General features: G+C 32.1%; 3 protein-coding genes across 11 annotated transcripts in view; 1 reads left to right on the top strand and 2 right to left on the bottom strand.

The window, feature by feature from the left end:
• Nucleotides 1–2,288: 2,288 nt before the first annotated feature.
• Nucleotides 2,289–8,481, top strand: LOC110030588 (thioredoxin-like protein YLS8). Of its 2 annotated transcripts, none has more exons than XM_020733364.1 (3): nucleotides 2,289–2,439; nucleotides 2,637–2,818; nucleotides 7,956–8,476. In XM_020733364.1, exons 2-3 carry the CDS (start codon nucleotides 2,699–2,701, stop codon nucleotides 8,262–8,264), a joined length of 429 nt encoding a protein of 142 aa, XP_020589023.1. In that variant the 5' UTR covers nucleotides 2,289–2,439; nucleotides 2,637–2,698; the 3' UTR covers nucleotides 8,265–8,476. The 2 variants fall into 2 exon arrangements, with proteins under 2 accessions (XP_020589023.1, XP_020589024.1); XM_020733365.1 differs by lacking the exon at nucleotides 2,289–2,439 and adding an exon at nucleotides 2,478–2,561 and having other exon boundaries at nucleotides 7,956–8,481.
• Nucleotides 8,482–8,575: 94 nt separating this feature from the next.
• LOC110030587 (probable serine/threonine-protein kinase PBL28) lies at nucleotides 8,576–13,129 on the bottom strand. Of its 2 annotated transcripts, XM_020733361.1 has the most exons (9): nucleotides 12,698–13,129; nucleotides 12,143–12,264; nucleotides 11,865–12,049; nucleotides 11,349–11,547; nucleotides 11,017–11,180; nucleotides 10,810–10,914; nucleotides 9,833–9,955; nucleotides 9,289–9,468; nucleotides 8,576–9,182 (listed from the first exon to the last, which is right to left on the bottom strand). In XM_020733361.1, exons 2-9 carry the CDS (start codon nucleotides 12,207–12,209, stop codon nucleotides 9,099–9,101), a joined length of 1,107 nt encoding a protein of 368 aa, XP_020589020.1. In that variant the 5' UTR covers nucleotides 12,210–12,264; nucleotides 12,698–13,129; the 3' UTR covers nucleotides 8,576–9,098. The 2 variants fall into 2 exon arrangements, with proteins under 2 accessions (XP_020589020.1, XP_020589021.1); XM_020733362.1 differs by lacking the exon at nucleotides 8,576–9,182 and having other exon boundaries at nucleotides 9,190–9,468; nucleotides 12,698–13,125.
• A 1,984-nt stretch (nucleotides 13,130–15,113) lies between these two features.
• LOC110030609 (probable E3 ubiquitin-protein ligase HIP1) overlaps nucleotides 15,114–18,784 on the bottom strand; it is a 59,425-nt gene continuing 55,754 nt past the window's right edge. For 5 of the 7 annotated variants that reach the window (XM_020733396.1, XM_020733397.1, XM_020733395.1 and 2 more), the window contains 3 exons: nucleotides 15,972–16,070; nucleotides 15,747–15,893; nucleotides 15,114–15,425 (listed from right to left, as the gene is read on the bottom strand). In XM_020733396.1, coding sequence (XP_020589055.1) covers nucleotides 15,294–15,425; nucleotides 15,747–15,893; nucleotides 15,972–16,070 — 378 coding nt within the window. In that variant the 3' untranslated portion in view covers nucleotides 15,114–15,293. The remainder of the gene's footprint in view (nucleotides 15,426–15,746; nucleotides 15,894–15,971; nucleotides 16,071–18,784) is intronic. The other 2 variants (XM_020733399.1, XM_020733400.1) reach the window with 1 other exon arrangement.

Raw genomic sequence — 18,784 nt, 5'->3', positions numbered from 1 at the left:
TATAAAAATATTATGTCACCACTCAAATTATATTTTTCATTAGTATATTCTTAATTTTAAAATGTTATAAATGTAAATATCAAATGTTCTGTGTTAGAAATGTAAATATAGAGAATCGTGCCACTGTGAAGCAGGCTAAAGCAGAGCAAACAAGTGGACATAGTTTGACAAAATATTTTCTAGATTTAAAATAATAAAAAAAAAATTGAGTTGTTTTATTTTGAAATTTTGAAAAAAAAAGATATAAATATAGATTTTTCTATTTTCTTAGTTTCTCAAGCAAAATTTTGAGAAAACTACTTTTAGTATGATTTAGTAAATTCAGATTTATTAAATACATTTTTTTTTAATTTATTAAATTTGAATTTTACATTTAGTAAAATTGGACCTTTAAATCGTATTAACAGATAGCTACCAAACACCCCCTAAACTAATCCAAAAATAAACTTTTAAATGAATTCACAATTATCAGTCTTGGGTGCTAGAAAATTTGTGGCGGTAGTGATAATTTAATGTCTTGAAATTACGTGAAGTTCCATCACACACACAAATAATTAAAAAATAGTATGAGAATACAATAAGATTTTTTTTATATTGAGAACCTATAGAAAAGAAAAATAATCGTAAGGTCTAGTCTAGTCAAAGTAATCTACTAAGTACATAGATTCACTCTTTTTTTGAATTAGCGAAGATGAAATTATAAGGTTGATAAATACAGATGTATAATTGTAGTTAAGTAGTAATAATCATAATTGGGCAAAAATATGTATAGTTCTCGGTCATGATTGCAATAGTTGGGAGTAAAAGTTGTAATTGGAACCTGTAATAATGGAAGTTTGTTATATAAATTGTAATTACTGACAACAATAGCGTCAATTGACCATAAATACTGTAGTTGAAAACTGCGGCATTAGCTTGTCATGTAGGCCTTGGTGGAGTTTGTAGAACGGGTTTACCATAGAAATTGCAGTTGGAATATATAGTAGTAATTTGTCACATATGTCTTTGTTGGGGGCTGCAAAATCGCTAGTTGGTCATTGAAACTGTTGTATGAATTTATAATAGTAGTTTGGTTATATATGTTATAGTTAGGGACTGCAGCAGTAGTTGTTGGTCACATAGATTATAGTTGGTGATTGTAAAGGCAGCAGTTGACCATATAGTTTATAATCAATAGCTAGACTCTTTCTCTAAGAATAATGTTACAATTTTACACTGGAAATTACATTTGTCAGTATAAAGAACAAATAAAGGTAACAATCACTGTATTTTATCTTCAATACATGTGTTATAAATTACAATCGTATTTGTGATAAGATGATTGCAAGTAGGGGTCGTGGCGGCAGAACGTCGACTGTAGCCGAATGATGATGGTTAACGGTGGTCAACAACTATGGAGGCCCAAAGTTACTGTCGGGTCTTCAGTTCAGAGTGAAGAAAAGAGATCTATTTGCAACCTATGGGGAGAGGGACATTTGATCTTTTTGTGAATGAATTCTCCACCAATTTGATTCCCCTTGATAGAAGGTGGTTTTTTTAATGATTTAGGTACTTCAAGGATTTCAAAATTAAGTAATTTTGAACTCGTTGGTTTCGTTTTAGAGTTCATGATCATTCAATCTATGATTCAAAGTCCGACAATGTACTTTAAAGACTTGACCTAGATTTGATTTGGTTGGGATTCAATTAATTTTGGAATCCTTATTTTCGTCTTATCGAGACGATCAGGTTGACTATGAACTTGTTGAAATTAAGACCACAAATGCTTGAATATGTATTCAGAATGTACATTACTTAAAGTGACTCAAGATTTGTGTTAAATCATAATTTATTTTTTGATGACACATCAATCATGATATATTTATTATTTAGGGACATGCGCCTTCTGACCGAACCCTCGCGAATCAGCGAAAAATTTTCTGTTCGGACTCTAGACGTAGCTCTACGTCTGGAGTCTATCAAATATTATCATGTGTTATTGCGGTCTCACTGAATTAAAAATGTACAAAACGGTTTATTTTAAGCTTGACCCAACGCGAATCATGGTTATTGGGTGGTTATTGCGGGTTATTACAGCGTTATTAAAGTAGTTGTGCGGGGGTTATTAAAGTTTTTACCAGCAGCGGGTTAGTAGGGGTTACTCCGGGGTTTTTGGGGGTTATTCTAATGTTATTGGAGTGGGTTTGCGGGGTTGTTGCGGTGATTCTGTGAAGTTTATTGGAGTTAATGAGTAGTTTTTTGGGCTTATTGCGTTATTGCAGGGCGAAATTATTTCTATATTATTTGTTCGGGCTGGGTCACTCGATTTTTAAGCAGAGGAATTTAAATCTGTGGGACTCCTGCGGACAGAAAATTTTTCCGGGAATCGGGCTGCCGGGATCGCCGCTTCCCATTTTTCTCGTCCTACGCTCCTCTCCTACCTGAAACCAATTGAGGAAGGTAACTTCACGTCTTTTTTTTTAACGCGAACAGTTTTTCCCGGATTTACTAGATCCGCCGATTCATCCGTGAAATCCGGATTTATCCAATCCGAGTCCAAATGACCGTCTGGGAAGTTTTAGGTTAAATCCAGCTTAAATTCTGCTCTAAATCCGTTACCTGAATTCCAATTCGACTTTGCTTTCCCCTTGAAACAGGCTAAGAAGAGAGGAGGGAGACCTGAGACCGAGTAATCCTCGTCGTCTTCTTCGCCGGAGTGATGTCTTACTTGCTGCCACATCTCCACTCAGGTTGGGCAGTCGACCAGGCAATCCTCGCTGAGGAGGAACGCCTCGTCGTCATCCGATTTGGCCATGATTGGGATGAAACTTGCATGCAGGTTCTTTCTCTTTCCTTTCGATTTATCATCTCCCTTCGATTTAATTTAGGTTTGCTTAATTTGTCTCTCGTGCGTCGCGCTTTTCTCTGAGATTTCAGCTTCATCACTTTTCTTCCTGATTTATCCTAGTTGTCGGCGTCCAATTAGGGTTTCGGTGATGTTGAGGTTAATGATAGGGTTTCGTTTCCGATGGCTTCATCTCCTTCATTAGCTGCACGAGTGAAGGTGAAATTAGTCAGCTCGATGAATTTTGTTTGAGGCTTGTGTTCGATGAGTTTTAATTTTTGGGATTAGTTTTGGAATGCTAGTATTAAGAATTAAGGTAAACTGATGCTTTTGCTGATCGGACAATCAGACGATGCATACTAGCAGACTGGATTGTGATAATAATGAGTTTTTGAAGATTTACTATGCTGTACATAGATTGTGTCGTATTGGACTATGCTTCTGCATAAATTTCATTGGTCTGAGACTATTGGAATCCATCCAATCACTTCATGCCCCCCATGCCATTAACACTTTTGTTTCACATTATAGGTTTGAAAGCATAGAAAATGGAAAATATCCGAAATATGGCTTTGTGTCAATTCAAAAATGATATTATTGATATTTTTTATTTTCATTTTGTTATATGGATGATGAAAGGAAAGAGGTAAAGTGCAGAGAGCTATTATTGAGTTTTCTTGTAATTTGTTGGCTAACTTTGAGAAGTAGCATTGATTATAAATGGGAATTAGTGCAGTAATTTTTACATCAATATGGAGAGCTGTTATCCGTTTTTTTTCTTCCTTGGATGTTTAGTTGTCTTTGGCTACTAGTTTTCTCATTTTTAATATGCTTGTGTGTTTCAGAGGAGGGATAATGAAAGTGATTCAGGATAAGCATGCACAATGTAGTAAGGTTTTAGTTTACTTAAAGCTACTGCATGATGAAGGGAACTTCTTTCTTTGCTATGCAGCATGTTCTTCGAGTATAAACTTGAAAATCTGTAAAATTGGAACTAAATGATAATTTAATTATTGATTCATTAAAAAATATACGAGAAGTTTGATCCACGAAAAAATCAGCCATTAATTGAATTCTTACCCTACAATTAAGAATCTTTTTCTACATATTATTTAGAAGAACAGAAAGGTAGGAGGGAATTTATCAAGCAGAGAAAAAAAGTGAAGTTTCAATTCAATTTAAGCGGATGAATTCCCCTAGAATTTATTAGTTTCACTTGTATTGCACTCAAAGAATTATACATCCATATGATTGCTTAGAAAATTAGAATTTTATTAAGAGTTTTTTACCTGTATCTACGATCTTCTTTTTATTTATAAAGAAGACTTAATTTTATGGTCTCTGGATTTCTTATAAAAAACTCATATCCAAATCATAATATATTTGCATCATAGGTCACTAAAAAGGAAAATAACATGATTTGCATGGAGTAAGATTTGATAATCCAATCAACTATATAATCAAAGTTAAATAATTGTTTCCCAAGGAATCGTGTGAGGGCTACCATAGAAAAATTAGAAGGCTAAGGGTAAGCATCTAGGGAAGTAGGCTAAGCCGCAAAATAAGCATATTAGGATCGTGCAAGGGAACTTCCACATCAATCTAGCTAACTTCCAAAAAAAATTGCCTCCAAGAATTGAACTTTTGATAGCAGTTAAACAAATTTTGACTTAATTGTTACTCTTTATGTAAGTTGACCATGATTTATTACATATTGTTCCAACACACCAATACACAACGTACCTTTGCAATCCATTCTTAGCATTAAACACAAGTTCTTCATTTAGTATAACTTAGTGAACAAGTTAGATGGAGGTATTTAGCAACATGTATGTGAATTAACAAGGAGTTAGTAAGAGAGAATAATTCTAGCATCATGGTCATGAAATAAGGTTAAATCAAATACATTGAAGATTGTAGTATTGTAAGAGTTGTTTAGAATTTCTAGTTTATAAACTTTAGCATTCAGTTTTAATGTACTAATTCTGATAAGAGTAAATCTCACAATCTCAACTGTCTTTTTAACCATAGAGGTTGTGAAAATACCAAAATGATTTATTGATACTAGGATTATGATTAAATAGAGTAGATTGTTATTGCTTTGCATGGAGCAATCTATTTCTAGTCCATTTGGCTACCTTTCCAAGCCGTGACATAGGTAAGTCCTCAAACTATGTAGAAATGGGACAAAATGGTTGTTAGAAAACTCAAAACCAAGGAATGTGCTTGCCATGCAATTTGAAGGGTTATCAAAATGTGTCCGCGAAAGGCCGCTTGAACATCTTCGAGGAACAACAACAACAAAATCTTTATCTTCGAGGAACATGATAAAAAAATATGCTATAACATAGATGGGAAATCAAACATGCTACTTTATATGGAAGGTCTGATGTTTTGAGGAGTGTTGAATGTTGGTCTCTTTTGATAAGCAAGGCCATCAATGTCGGATAGAAGATTGGAATAGTGGTAGAATGAAAACCATTATATGCTCGACTAACCTTCCTCTCGAGAGTGCGTGAAGCTACCTCTGCTGGAGTAGGATTACTTGTAGTAACTGTGGTATGTTGGTAAGAATAACTGAACATTAAACACATGCCTTATCTTGAAAGGCAATTTGAGGCAACCCAATCTTTGCCACGAGCCCATGGTAGAAGACTCAATTATGATGTTCTTATTTTCCTTCAGTACATAAAACACTACTCCAATACACAAGGTATATTTGGAACCTACATTAATACATAATTTCTTCATTTACTATGATTTTGTCAACAAGTTGTATGGATGTGGCCAGCAACACATTATCATATTGAGATGGAATGAGAGAATAATATAGGAATTGACATTTTGGTCATGAAATAAGGTGAGACCCAATATATTAAAAGGATGGGTTAATGCAAAAATTTTCTAGAATTTCTAATTTATAGGCTTTAATTATAATGCATTGCAGAATTTTAAATACCTTTCTCACGTTTAATACTTCAAAACTTACTAAATGAATTCTCCATGATTTTAGAACACACAATTCTTTTATCTCCTTGTTTAAATTTCTCATGCCTCTCATTCACATTAACAAAAGGGCTTATAATTGTTCTATGTCGTAATCTGGGTGCTGTGATTATCTTCATGTACATCAGGTGAATTATGTAAATGACTAATATGAATTGAACAATTAATGTAAATACTAAAAATACTAGTCTGTATTTTAAAAAACTTAATAAATATCTATGTACAATTCCTCATTGAAGATATGATAAAGAACCTAAAAGCAGCAGGCCATGAAAATAAGATATGCTTATATGCAGATGAACAATTTCCTTAGATAAAATTAATTCTAATAATCTAGATATGAGTTTTAATGAATTATGCATTTTTAAACTTGATCAACAAATGTATAAAGTTTTTAAAACCTTTGCTTTTATTAGGTTGCTTGAAATAGTGATGCGATGTAATTCTCTGCATAATTTTTTCTTAATGAATTAGTATATCTAGAAACTAAGAACCATAAGCAAAATCAACATTAGGTTTGGCATTGATCATAAGAATAATATTATTATTTAATTCATCAAGCATTGTATTTCAGATTGCTCATTTGATTCAACCATTGTAGGCATGACTGATTTATTTTGATATTCAAGCATATGTTCCATCTTTCTTAGAAGTTATAATATCTTATCCTCAATCATACTTTTAAACTATAATCTTAACTCTTGTTCATATGTAGGATCATGTTCATGACTAAATTCTAGAGCGGGTGCATTTAGACTTGATGACATTGGCTGTAGACTTCTGCATCTAATATATTCTCAAAAAAGTTTTATTCATATTCAACCACACACGATTTTTATTTTGGCATGTTTTCAATAAGCGTTAGATTACGCATTATTGGAATTTCCGTAGGAGCAAGAACGTGTGCAATAATATTAACACGAGTGTAGCTATATAATATTTCTCAATTTCTTAACTCATGTATAAAATCTCGTACAATATTTCTGGTGAATTATAGCATAATGCTTTTCTAGTTTCTATCTTTAGTGAAACAAATAATAGTAATATTTGTTGATGATCATAACAAAAGCCTGTGGAGCATGAGATGTATATTTTGCATAGCTAAAGCTGAATGCGTTTGATTTTTATGTTAAACCCTTTTTATGTTATATTTTGTGAATGCACCATAGTTACTCTGTCATGGACGAAAATATATCCTTCCTCCAATTATATCCCCCCTATACTTCTCAATGTGCCAGAAGAGAGCTTGAGCACAGTTCTTCATTGTAAGAAAACTTTTATATCAGTCTAGAAAGACTCACTGGTCTAAGGCGCTAGGAATTTGCATAAATCATGGATAATACATTCTTTATGTATATTTTACTAGTATTTTGATAAATACTAAAGAACTGGCAATTAGACACTTCGGTCCTTTTTAGGTGGGATTTTTTTCTTTGGAAAATGCTATGTTACCCTACTCTTAGCCCAAAAGAAGTCGCTAAGTCGTTGATGAATGTATGAAATATGACATGCATTTACAATACCCCTCCATGCAACAACCTAGAAGACATGTCTTTTTGGCAGCGCAAAATTATTAATTTTTTTTCCTTTCCAAGCAGCAATCTTTTTGGTAGCTCTGGAAACATTGCTGGCATATTTGAATTCTAGAAATTGAAGGGTAATGTTATATTATTGAGGCATTTACATACATAACACACAATTTTATTCTATTTACATATGTGATATGTCACACCTAAACTTTCATTTACACACATAGCACTCAAATCTTTAATATCACATAGAAATAGCACTATTGGCACTTTTTAAAGGTGAAATACACCAATTCATGCATTAGTTTAAGGCACGAAGCTATATCTGTAAATATAAAATTTTAGGTGTGAGATATGTAAATACATAAGAATTGTGTGCTAGGTATGTAGATCTTGAGCCTTCAGAAAATTTGGGATATCTTTCACATTGTTGAGACTTGAGCTTGCACAAGTAATATTTATTTAATCATTTGAAGCAAGTTTAAATTTTCTACCCGGTGGGGTCTTTTTGCTGTCTTATTTTCTTGAGGAAAATTTAAATGAACTTTTAATTTTCTTGTATCTTCTTCCTACTCCTTTATTATGTGATGATGCAGATGGATGAAGTGCTGGCCTCAGTTGCCGAAACTATAAAAAACTTTGCAGTGCTATACCTCGTAGATATTACAGAGGTTCCGGATTTCAATACAATGTATGAATTGTATGATCCATCCACCGTCATGTTTTTTTTCCGCAACAAACACATTATGATCGATCTCGGCACCGGTAACAACAACAAGATCAACTGGGCGATGAAGGACAAGCAAGAGTTTATAGATATCGTTGAAACTGTTTTTCGAGGTGCGCGAAAAGGGCGCGGTCTCGTCATTGCTCCCAAAGATTACTCCACAAAGTATCGCTATTGAGTTCGCCAGTTCTACTGTCTCGTAACTGGCATGTAGTTACCTATTAAGCTATCTTGACATATGTGATAGTATTTTTCTTTGTCAACTGCTATTCAAACTCTTCGGCGATGCCGCCTTGAATCAGCATTTCTATGCTTTTATTTTTATTCATGAACGTTGTGGTTTTAGTGGTCTTGTTATCCTCTCCATATTTGATATTTGATGAGGAAAAACTGAAGTACTTCCTCTCACTCAATGAAGTAAGACGCAAAATTTGCATTTTTGCAGTGGCATTTCCATACATAGAACACAATTCTAATGTATTTACACATCTCAGGCTTAAAATATCATATTTACACACATAACACTCAAATCTTTTCCATCACATCAGAAAATAGCAATATTATCAAAGTGAAATTACACCTTTTGATGCATAGGTTTAAAGCACCATAGTGCTGTTTATGTAAATATGAAAATTTAGATGTGAGATATGTAAATACATCAGAATTATGTGCTAGGTAAGCAAGTTTCCCATTATCCTTTTAATCTGACCATATCGTACATAAACTTTTCATTGCAATATTTTAAACGTTTTTTTTTTAATTTTTTTGCTTCAATCTAAAATTTGAACATTCTAGGAGCAGGTATACATCCTTTTTTTACTGTTTTTGATGGATTTCTGTATTTACTGGCAATTCACGGACCTTCATATATTTTTGTAATCTGAATAATGAAAAAATTTCAAGACGCACCGGTTGTTTTTATGAATTTGGATAACGCCTTGACTGACAATTGATAGAAATAATTAAAAGTAAATAAATAAATAATTGCAGTCATCTGGGAGATGTTTCACATTCATTTTGTGCAATCAAACAATGCTTTCAGGCAACCGGAACTTTCCAACACAAACTTCCACCTTGGGAGCAAAAAATGTAACCGTTAAGTCTCATCTGGTGCTGTGTTTTCTTCAAACTTCTTTTTCTTTTCAATTTGCATTATGATTCCTTGCTGCTATCTTAATTTATGCTTTCCTGCTGGCATAAAGTATGAGTTGGAGTAGCTTTACACACTCCTCCATTGTTGGGCGTGCGCTGCTCTCAATACGGACACAGCGCGAGGCTAAATCTGCAAACTTCGAGATGTTCTCCATAGTGTACGACTGGCGAGGTATTTCGGGATCAATCATTTTCCTCAGCTTCTTCCTTACATTAACTATATTTCTGAACTGAAATCCATGCATTGAAAAAAAAAAGAGAGATTTACATATATATATATATATATATATGTATACCACAATTCTAATGTGTTTACTTTTCTAACACCCAAAGTTAGATATTTACACCTATAACACTTTGGATTCTTAAACATATGCATGAAAACTTATATATTCACTTTTAAAAATATAATGATTGTGGTATTTTTTATGTGATGTTAAATATTTGAGTTGTATGCATCTAAATTTGAATGTTTAGGTTTAAGATAGATATGCAAATTCATTAGAATTGCGTGGTGTATATGTAAATGAGACTTTCATGCTATATAAACTCTGCTCATATTTTATCACTCTCGTATGTTAGGAATATGTGCACCTGGAGTATGAGATTCTGATCTGCTGTGCCCTGGCTCAACTCTAAAGCTTGGCGTCCGGTCAAGAGCTCGAGGAGAACAACGCCGAAGGCATATACATCGCTCTGCAATGTGAGCTTTCCTGTCTGCAGAAGGGAAGCATTCGTGTCAGGTCTGGTAATGCCTCTCATATTTGCGTTTTCATAGAACGTAAAAGAAAGTATTGCATCGAATATGGGTGTGATTGGTGAAATATTGGATCCACAACCAACACAAAAAAGAATGGGATTATACATCATAAACTAAGAAAGTTTGGTGATAAGGTAGTGAAAAATCGATAATGTAATATGTTTATGCACAATGTAGGGCAAAAGGTTCACTAATAATACAAGTATATTAAATTAATAAGGGGTTAGAGAAAAATAGGCAAATTACAGGTAACATGTATAGAAGAAGTGCAAAAGGATGTGAGCCAAAGTAACAATGGGGTATTTGCATGAATAGTACACAGTTCTTATATATTTACGTGTCTAACGTATAAACTTTCATATTTAGATACTTAACACTCAAATCTTTGACATCACATAAAAAATATGAACTATCACTGACTTTCCAAAAGTAAAATACACATTTTCATGCTTAAGTTTTTAATACCGATGTATTGTAAATCTAAATATTAAACTTTGGGTGTTAGATATATAAATGCGTAAGAATTCTGTGACATATATGCAAATTTTGCAATAGTTTTGAACTCGTAATGCAGCACTTCGCTGCAAGAAATTGAGAATGAAGTTTCTTAAGTTGTGCTAAAATAGCTTATGATGACGATAGCATTACTTCGTTGGGTTTGACCACCGAAGTAATTAGAATTAAGAAGGAAAATTGAAAGTGTTGTTGTTTGAGTGATATTATTATAAGTAGAGATATTTAGATGTTTTTTCTTATAAAATTAGATGAAATTGCCCCAATTATTATCCCGAGTAACCAACGTATGACATACCGATGCATACTCGGGATCAAAGTAGCCAAAAGTTCCAAACATTCTGGTAGTTGCATGTATACCCTCATCTTCTGGCATTAGTTTTGCAAGGCCAAAATCACAAATCTGAAATTTTGCATTGCATGAAAATTTTGTTAAACCAAACAACATTTTGAAATAACATTTTAGCAATCTGTCATATTATGCTTTGATCCTCTTAGTAGTTACCTTTGCCTTCAAGGTATCACTTAGGAGAATATTAGTGGACTTGAAATCTCTATGAACAATTGGAATTCCAACTTCAGAATTTGAATGAAGATAAGCAAGGCCTCTAGCTGCTCCCAGCGCTACACTTAATCTAAGAGGCCAGTCTAATTTTAAATCACTGAGCCCTGCAATTTTTTTTGTTTGGGAAGATTTACATTTTAAATGTATATTTACATAGCAGATACAAAGATTTATTTTTCATGTGATATTAACGAATTTGACTGTTACATATCTAAATACATAAGAATTGTGTGGTATCTATGTAAATGGTGCGAATTGAGGTTAGAACATACCATTTAGAACATCTTGTAGGTTTCCTCTAGACATGTATTCATATACCAAAATCCTAGCATTGCCATCAGCGCAATAGCCGATAAGTGCGACCAGATTTGTGTGGTCCAATCTGCTCATAAGGTCGACTTCGAAGCGGAATTCTCGCTCTCCGTCGGCCTGTTTCGATGCTGGCAGACCCATCTTCTTGATTGCAACAATCTTCATAATATTCAGTGATTGGAGAAAATATTATGTCAGGTAAATCAGATATGAGGTTGATGATGTGGATCACATCATACCGTCGCCAGACATAACAATTGAAGTTAGTTCACTAGCAATATGCCCCAACTATTTTATTATATACATGGTTGCAATTTTATTTTATGAAGATTTACATACACGCCACTAAATTCTAATGTTTAATTATAGTTTAATTTAAAGAGTTTGGAGATTAAATTTAAACAATAAAAAAGAATTTAGGCACTTAAAAAAAAAGAAAGAAATTTAGATGAATATTAATTAGATTAATTGCAAACCTGCCCATTTGCCAGAATTCCTTTATAAACACGACCGAATCCACCTTTACCGATCAAATTCCTCTCACTGAAAGAATTCGTTGCTTCTTCCATTTCCTTCAGAGTGAAAGCCACTGAGCACTTTCTCCTTCCAAAGCTCAAGCTCTGATCTTTCAGGTTCCACTCTTCTAGAGGCTTATATGTCCCTAATTTTAAATAAAAAATATAATATTAATATAAATAAATAAATTATATTTTTCTTTTAATTGGAGATTATATTTTAAATTATTACCACTTACATTGATCTTTGATTTCCTGTAATTTGCTGCTTCTCTTCCTCCAAGCTGAAACTAATCCAAAAGGCATATTGATCCCAATATAGAAGGGTGGGCAATTGGGGCCTCTGGAATTTGCAATTTCACTATATAAATAGTAGAAATTATTTTTGTTCTTATGTTGTTTAGGTAATTTAATATATATATATATATATATATATAGCTTAGCAAGAATAAATAACTGAAAATTCATACAAGTAATAAAAATAAAAATAATAATAAGCAAAATTTTAGTTAAGATTCAGGATGATTTAGATGCATACCACTCAATTCTTATATTATGTATTTACATCTCTGAAAAGAGTGGTACGCTTTTGAAAGATTGAAATAATGATATTTAAGATGTAATATGAAATATTAGGGTGGTATAATTATATAAAAAGTAAAGTATATGTGTTATATTATGTAAATACATGAGAATTGGGTGGTATGAATGTGAATGCCTTTTCCGAAAATGCTAAATATTCCTCCCTAAATCTAATAGGATTTATGCAAAAGGCTCATGTGGAAACAACTGACCTAGAAGAAGAATGAAGAGATCATAACCACAATCTTCAAATTTGAAGCCAAATGATGAGAAAACATGCACAACAAAAGAAAACTGAAATGGTAGAAAAGAAAGGGGAGTTGTGCAATTTATTTTGTTTGTTTTTGAAAAAGTATTTTTGAAGGTAAGTAAGATGAGGGGAGGACTGAACCGCAGCATAAAACAATGCTTTAAGAAAAGAGTAAAAAAGGGAAAGATGTGAAGGGAAGGGAAGGAAAGGAAGTGAATTATTTGTTGGAGAAGATAACAGACTAGTCATTTATGTAGGAAGACTTGGAAGTAAAGAGGAGGTGGTGATCAGAGAGATTTGTAGTTGTGGGAAAGCTTTCAGTCCATTAACTTTAGAATATTTATGTATTTTTTTATTCGATATTGAAAAATAATTTAATCATAAACAGAAACAAAGTACAGTGCTCGTGACTCCTTAGTTGAAATCTTATTCTCAACCAATATATTAAGGGTCTGTTTTGGACAATGATTTGGCTGCTTTTCTTTTTTGACTGCCTACATAATTCTGTTTGGGGAACTAATTTCATGCTGAAGCTATTTTTTTCAAATTGATATGTTAAAAGTGCAGTGACTCTAAAAAAGTTGTCAAATTTTTTTGAAAAAAAAAAATATAGTCTAATTTTAAAACATAATTCTAAGTTCACTTTACAACATTTTAAAAAGCTACAATCATATATATATGTATATATATTAAGTGAAAGTAATCTCTAAAAATAAGTGCCATTCATAATTTGGAAGGGCTCCACATTGTACTTTCAATGTACTATTCTAACAATCCCATCACTTTTGAATGATTTTCATATCTTCTTTAGCATTTATTTTACTTATGTATCCTTATCCAAGTGGTTACAAGGTTTTATTAAAAAAATAATAAATAAATAAATTTATTGTCATAATTCAATCACCTAAAATGCAAAACTCTTTTTAAAAGAAATTGAGGACAATGTGTCTCACCTTACATCTTACATCTCAATTTAACAAATAAATTTACCACATTTTTAGCTACTGATGGTAATAATAAATGACACAATGAAGCAATGTTATGCAGTTCTTAAATTTGCACATATGTCCTAAATATTTTTCAATTTTATTTTGAAGGCTTATAATTTTCATTTGCATGCCCAAAAAAGGGGAAAAATTACAAACTCCTAAAACTTGACAAATGTAGAGGCATTATAGAATTGTTTAAGAAAATACATGGAATGATTTGTTCTCTCAAGTATAAATAAAATTAACATGATCTATGGCTTCATTAGATCTTTTTGGTCAATCATATTTGACTGAGTTGGTTATTGCTATAAATTTTCATCATTATTATTTATAATTAATCATATAATATAAGTTATTGCTAATAAATTATTAAAAATATTTTATTTTTTTTAATTGTTCATCATATTTGTTATTTTTTTAGAATATTAAATAGGATTAATATTATTTTTTTTTCTCTAATAAACAAATTTTACTCATATGCAGGCTAGAATTTATAAAATTAATGTTGAGCTCAAGCTTGATCTCAATTAATTAATCAAGCTCAAGTCATATAGGTTGTCTGTCAATTTCATGGGTTTTGATCAAATCAATTGAAAGGCTATACAACCCTAGTTGGTGGCTTGAAGCTCAACTCCAATAAATTATATCAATTTTAATCAAAATAATAAATAAATGAATCAATTATTGTTTTGTTAAATAATTTTAGTAGGAATAAATACATAAAAATATTGCTATTTATAAAATCTAACATATAAGTGATATTTTTAAATTAGTGAACCAATGGATTTATGCGTGCCACGAATATGATCAAACTACTGAGAATTTGATAAAAATGGAAAAAAAAGTATTACAACCTACACATCAATTTTTAGTCATTTATCTTGTCAAACAATAACAATAACAAGCATTCATCTAACATTAAGTGTAGCCGGCTACATGAATCCTTCTTCATTGTATTCCATTGAGTTTCATATTTTCATTTAGTTAAATAGATTAACACTTGCCATTATCAGATACCAAACCCCAGATGCGTAGAGTGGAGATTTGAGTTAGGTGTTCGAAACCAACGTAAAATTTGTCAAAAAATAATAACATGAATCCTTTAAATCATTTATCTTCTCATCACATCAAATTACATAAATATCCAAAGAAACATTGAAACAAATATATCATCAATTATCAATAATGAATGAATGATTTCATGAACCAATTCAAAATTTAAAAGTTCATCAGAAAAGAAAAAAAAATATATATATATAATTTCTTTAAAATGAGTGCAATCTGCAAAATTTAATAATTATAAAATTCATAATTATGCAAAATCTATATTATCAGAAAACAAGCAACATCAAATTAGAAATAAGAACTCGAATTTCAGATGGGCCAAAGTTAAATATTGTACAAGCTTAATTAAAAGATGAAAATTTGGGGATACAAAATGGAAATATTAGCAGCTTAAAAGGTCAATAAAAAAGATTGTCAAGTGTTATTAATAAATTTAATAATAATGAGGAAGAAATCTCACTTCATCCCATTAGATATCTTATGGTGTGTGTAAAACCAGTTTCTTCATGTGACCAAAGCTGTAGTTTTACAGATAGGACACAAATTCTTGATCATGAGCCATTGCTTGATACAATCAGTGTGGAAGTCATGTTTGCAGTCCAGTGTTCCAATCCCCTCTCCCTCACCGTAATCTTCCTGAATTTGTGAGTTTTCATAAGAGAATTAGATTGAATATGAATCACATCAGCCCACATTTTGATTGAACGGTCACGATGAGCCTCGATTATACTTTTTTTTTTTTTTGAACATTTATATCACCCAAATCTTTCATATCACGTCCAATTTACCACTATTTTAACTTTTAAAATGTGAAAGTAGACTTTTTCATAGGGTGGCAATTATGTACAAATTGAAGTTTAGGCGTTAGATATGTAAATACGTTTGAATTAAGTTGGTATGTATGTAAATCTTCCAAATTTATATCATTGTGATGAAATTTTGATCATGGTGGCTTACCCGACAGATACAGCATGGCTCCTGTTCTGTTGATGCAACTTCGAGATTGCAGGGAGAGTATTTTCTTTGTCTCAGGGACTTTAAAATGGTTTCTTCGTTGAGACCTGTGCTAACATAGCCGATCCTCTCTTCGAGTGCCAGTAATTCCTGCAACAATTGGTAATTATATTGTGTGCCGCACGAATAATAGAGATGAAGATTTTATATATGTGGAGGAAAAAGAACCTCGTAAGACATGTTGTCGACATCGAGTCTCATGTCTCTGTGTCTATCGTACAAGTCGGCACGGCCGTAAAACCCAGACTGGTCGAAAAGGAAGACATCCTGGTCAGTTAGGTGCACCATTAAAGTCAAAATCCATGGAAATGGCAACATATGTATTCATAGTTGTGTGCTATACATTCCCTACCTTGTAACTTAAAAGAAGTTTTTCACTTGGTATCAGTGATAGGGGGTTGATATTGTCCCCATATAATTACCATTTTTAAGAATGGAATTGAGACAAAGCAAGCTATCATTAGTGGAGCTCCTTTATGCCTTTTAATATGTAATTCTTGAACTCCTTGACTACCAAAGCACTGGGGAGCAATAAATTACAATTATCAGAAGTTTATTTTAAGGGGCATTTATGTACATACCAATCAACTCTTATGCATTTACACATCTAACACCTAAACTTTAACTTCTAAGTTTATAACACCCAAATTTTTCATAGCACATAAAAAATATCACTATTTTAATATTTAAAAAGTAAATACACATTTGCATGCATCTGTAAAGTGGCATACACGTAAAAATTTGAGTTTAGGTGTTAGATATTTAGATAGATTAGAATTGAGAGGTATGCATGTAAATCTTCCTTAGTTCTATAACTAGCACCAGAGAAATCCCCAACAAAAACATGTGGAGATTGGTCTGGCCTATTCTTTTGCAGATTTGCTTTGATGTTAGGATGCATTTCAGTTAGGTTAACGGCCCGTTTGGGATTTCGTTGCTGCAACTTCTGCACCTTGGAGAAGTAGAAGCGGTGTTTGGTTCCCCTTTTATCGCCAGTATTACGCTGGTCAGAGGCCGCATCGATTCGAACGAGGAAACGGAAGGGGGAGGGTGTGGTCCGCGGTTGGAGCTCCATTGTAAAGTGCCTTGACGTTGTTGCCCCTTCAGATTTTTAGTAGATCTCACTCCATATCCTTTGCATATATCCTCGCCACTCCTCCTTTCTCACCTGTATTACTAGGGTTGAAATCTAGTTCTGCTCCCCTCCCTCTATTCAACATCAACGACTTGCTGCAACCTTTCGGTGAAGTTTTCTTCTTTATGATTTTTTTTTAAGCTTCATTCGCTGCCTACCTCTGCATTTCTTATTTCCTAACGTTCTAGGCATATTGTATTTGCTTTAATGCAAAATTGAGGCTTTCAAGATATATTAGTCAGCAACATCCTTATCTGTTTTGATCTATTAGTATAAGCAATGGGGTGAAATATATATGAGCAATGCTCACTTATTTATTTTAGATTTCTTTGTTGCTTTATTTTGTTTGGATAGTTATATGATCACCGGCTTTCAATATTTTTTTTTTTAAATAATGCTGATCAAATTGTTTGCTCTTGCCTCATCAGTGTGGAGTAATATTTTAAGGAGAGAATGTTGAACAAAGTAGAATTGCATATGTTTTGCTGCACAATTGAAGTTTGCATGATAAATAAGTTAATATAATCTTTACATGTTCTGATCAATCAATAGAAGTAATTGGATGAAATATATATTAACAATGTTCATCTACTTGTTTCAGATTTATTTGTTGGTTTATTTTATTTAGATAGATGCGCGAGCATTTGTTTTCAGTTTTTCTCACAAATTATGACCTCCTATTTAGCTTGCATTAATAACTTGATGGGAGAATATTGAGCATTGTTTTTTTTATAAGTTTATCTAAGACTTTTATAAATAACATTGCATATTATTTGCTGCACATTTGAAAGTTTGCATGATATATAAGTTAACATCTTTACATGCCTTGATTAATCAGCAAAAGTAATAGAGTGAATAATATATGAGCAATGCTCTTCTGTTTGATTCAAATATCTTTGTTGGTTTATTTTGTTTGGATAATTACATGAGCAATGATTTTTAATTTTTCTGCCAATTTATACTGTCTGAATTGCTCAGAATGTTGAGCATTGTTTCTTATTTTAAGTTTATCTGACTTTAATAAATAGAATTGCAAATGATTTGCCACACATTTGAAAGTTTGCATGATAGATAAATTAGCAGCTTCCTTACCTGTTATTATCAATAACAGAAGCAATGAAGTGAAATATATATGAGCAATGCTCATCTATTTGTTTTAGATATCTTTGTTGGTTTATTTTGTTTAGATAGTTATATGAGCATTTGTTTTCAGTTTTTCTAATAAATTATGCTGATCGAATTGCTCAAAATGTTGAGCATTGTTTCTTTTTTTAGTTTTATGCTGTTGAGACTTTTATAAATAGAATTGCATATGTTTTGCTGTACATTTGAAGTATGCATTATAGATAAGTTAGCAGCATCCTTATCTGTTTTGATGAATCAACAAAAATAATGAGATGAATCATATATGAGCAATGCTCATATATTTGTTTCAGATTTCTTTCTTAGTTTATTTTATTTGGATAATTATATTAACACCGGTTTTGAGTTTTTCTGAGAAATTATGCTGGTCGAAGTGTTTGCTTTGGCCTCCTCATTGTGGAGCAATATTTTTCAAGGAGAATGTTCGAGCACTATTTTTTTTAGTTCTTTTACGGAAAATTTTATAAATAAAATTGCATATGCTTTGTTGCACATTTAAAATTTACATGATAGATAAATTAGCAGCATCCTGACCAATTTTGATCAATGAATTGTAACAATGGGAGGAAATAAATAAATAAATAAATATATATATATATATATATATATATATATATGAGCAATGATCGTATGTTTGTTTCAGATATCTTTGTTATTTTATTTTGTTTAGATAGATATGTGTCGGCCGGTTTTTTGTTTTAAT

The sequence above is a fragment of the Phalaenopsis equestris genome, unplaced genomic scaffold (genome assembly GCF_001263595.1).
Source record: "Phalaenopsis equestris unplaced genomic scaffold, ASM126359v1 Scaffold000741, whole genome shotgun sequence".
NCBI lineage: Eukaryota > Viridiplantae > Streptophyta > Magnoliopsida > Asparagales > Orchidaceae > Phalaenopsis > Phalaenopsis equestris.
Note: the sequence above shows the minus strand (reverse complement) of the source record. Positions and strands in the feature narration are given on the sequence as shown.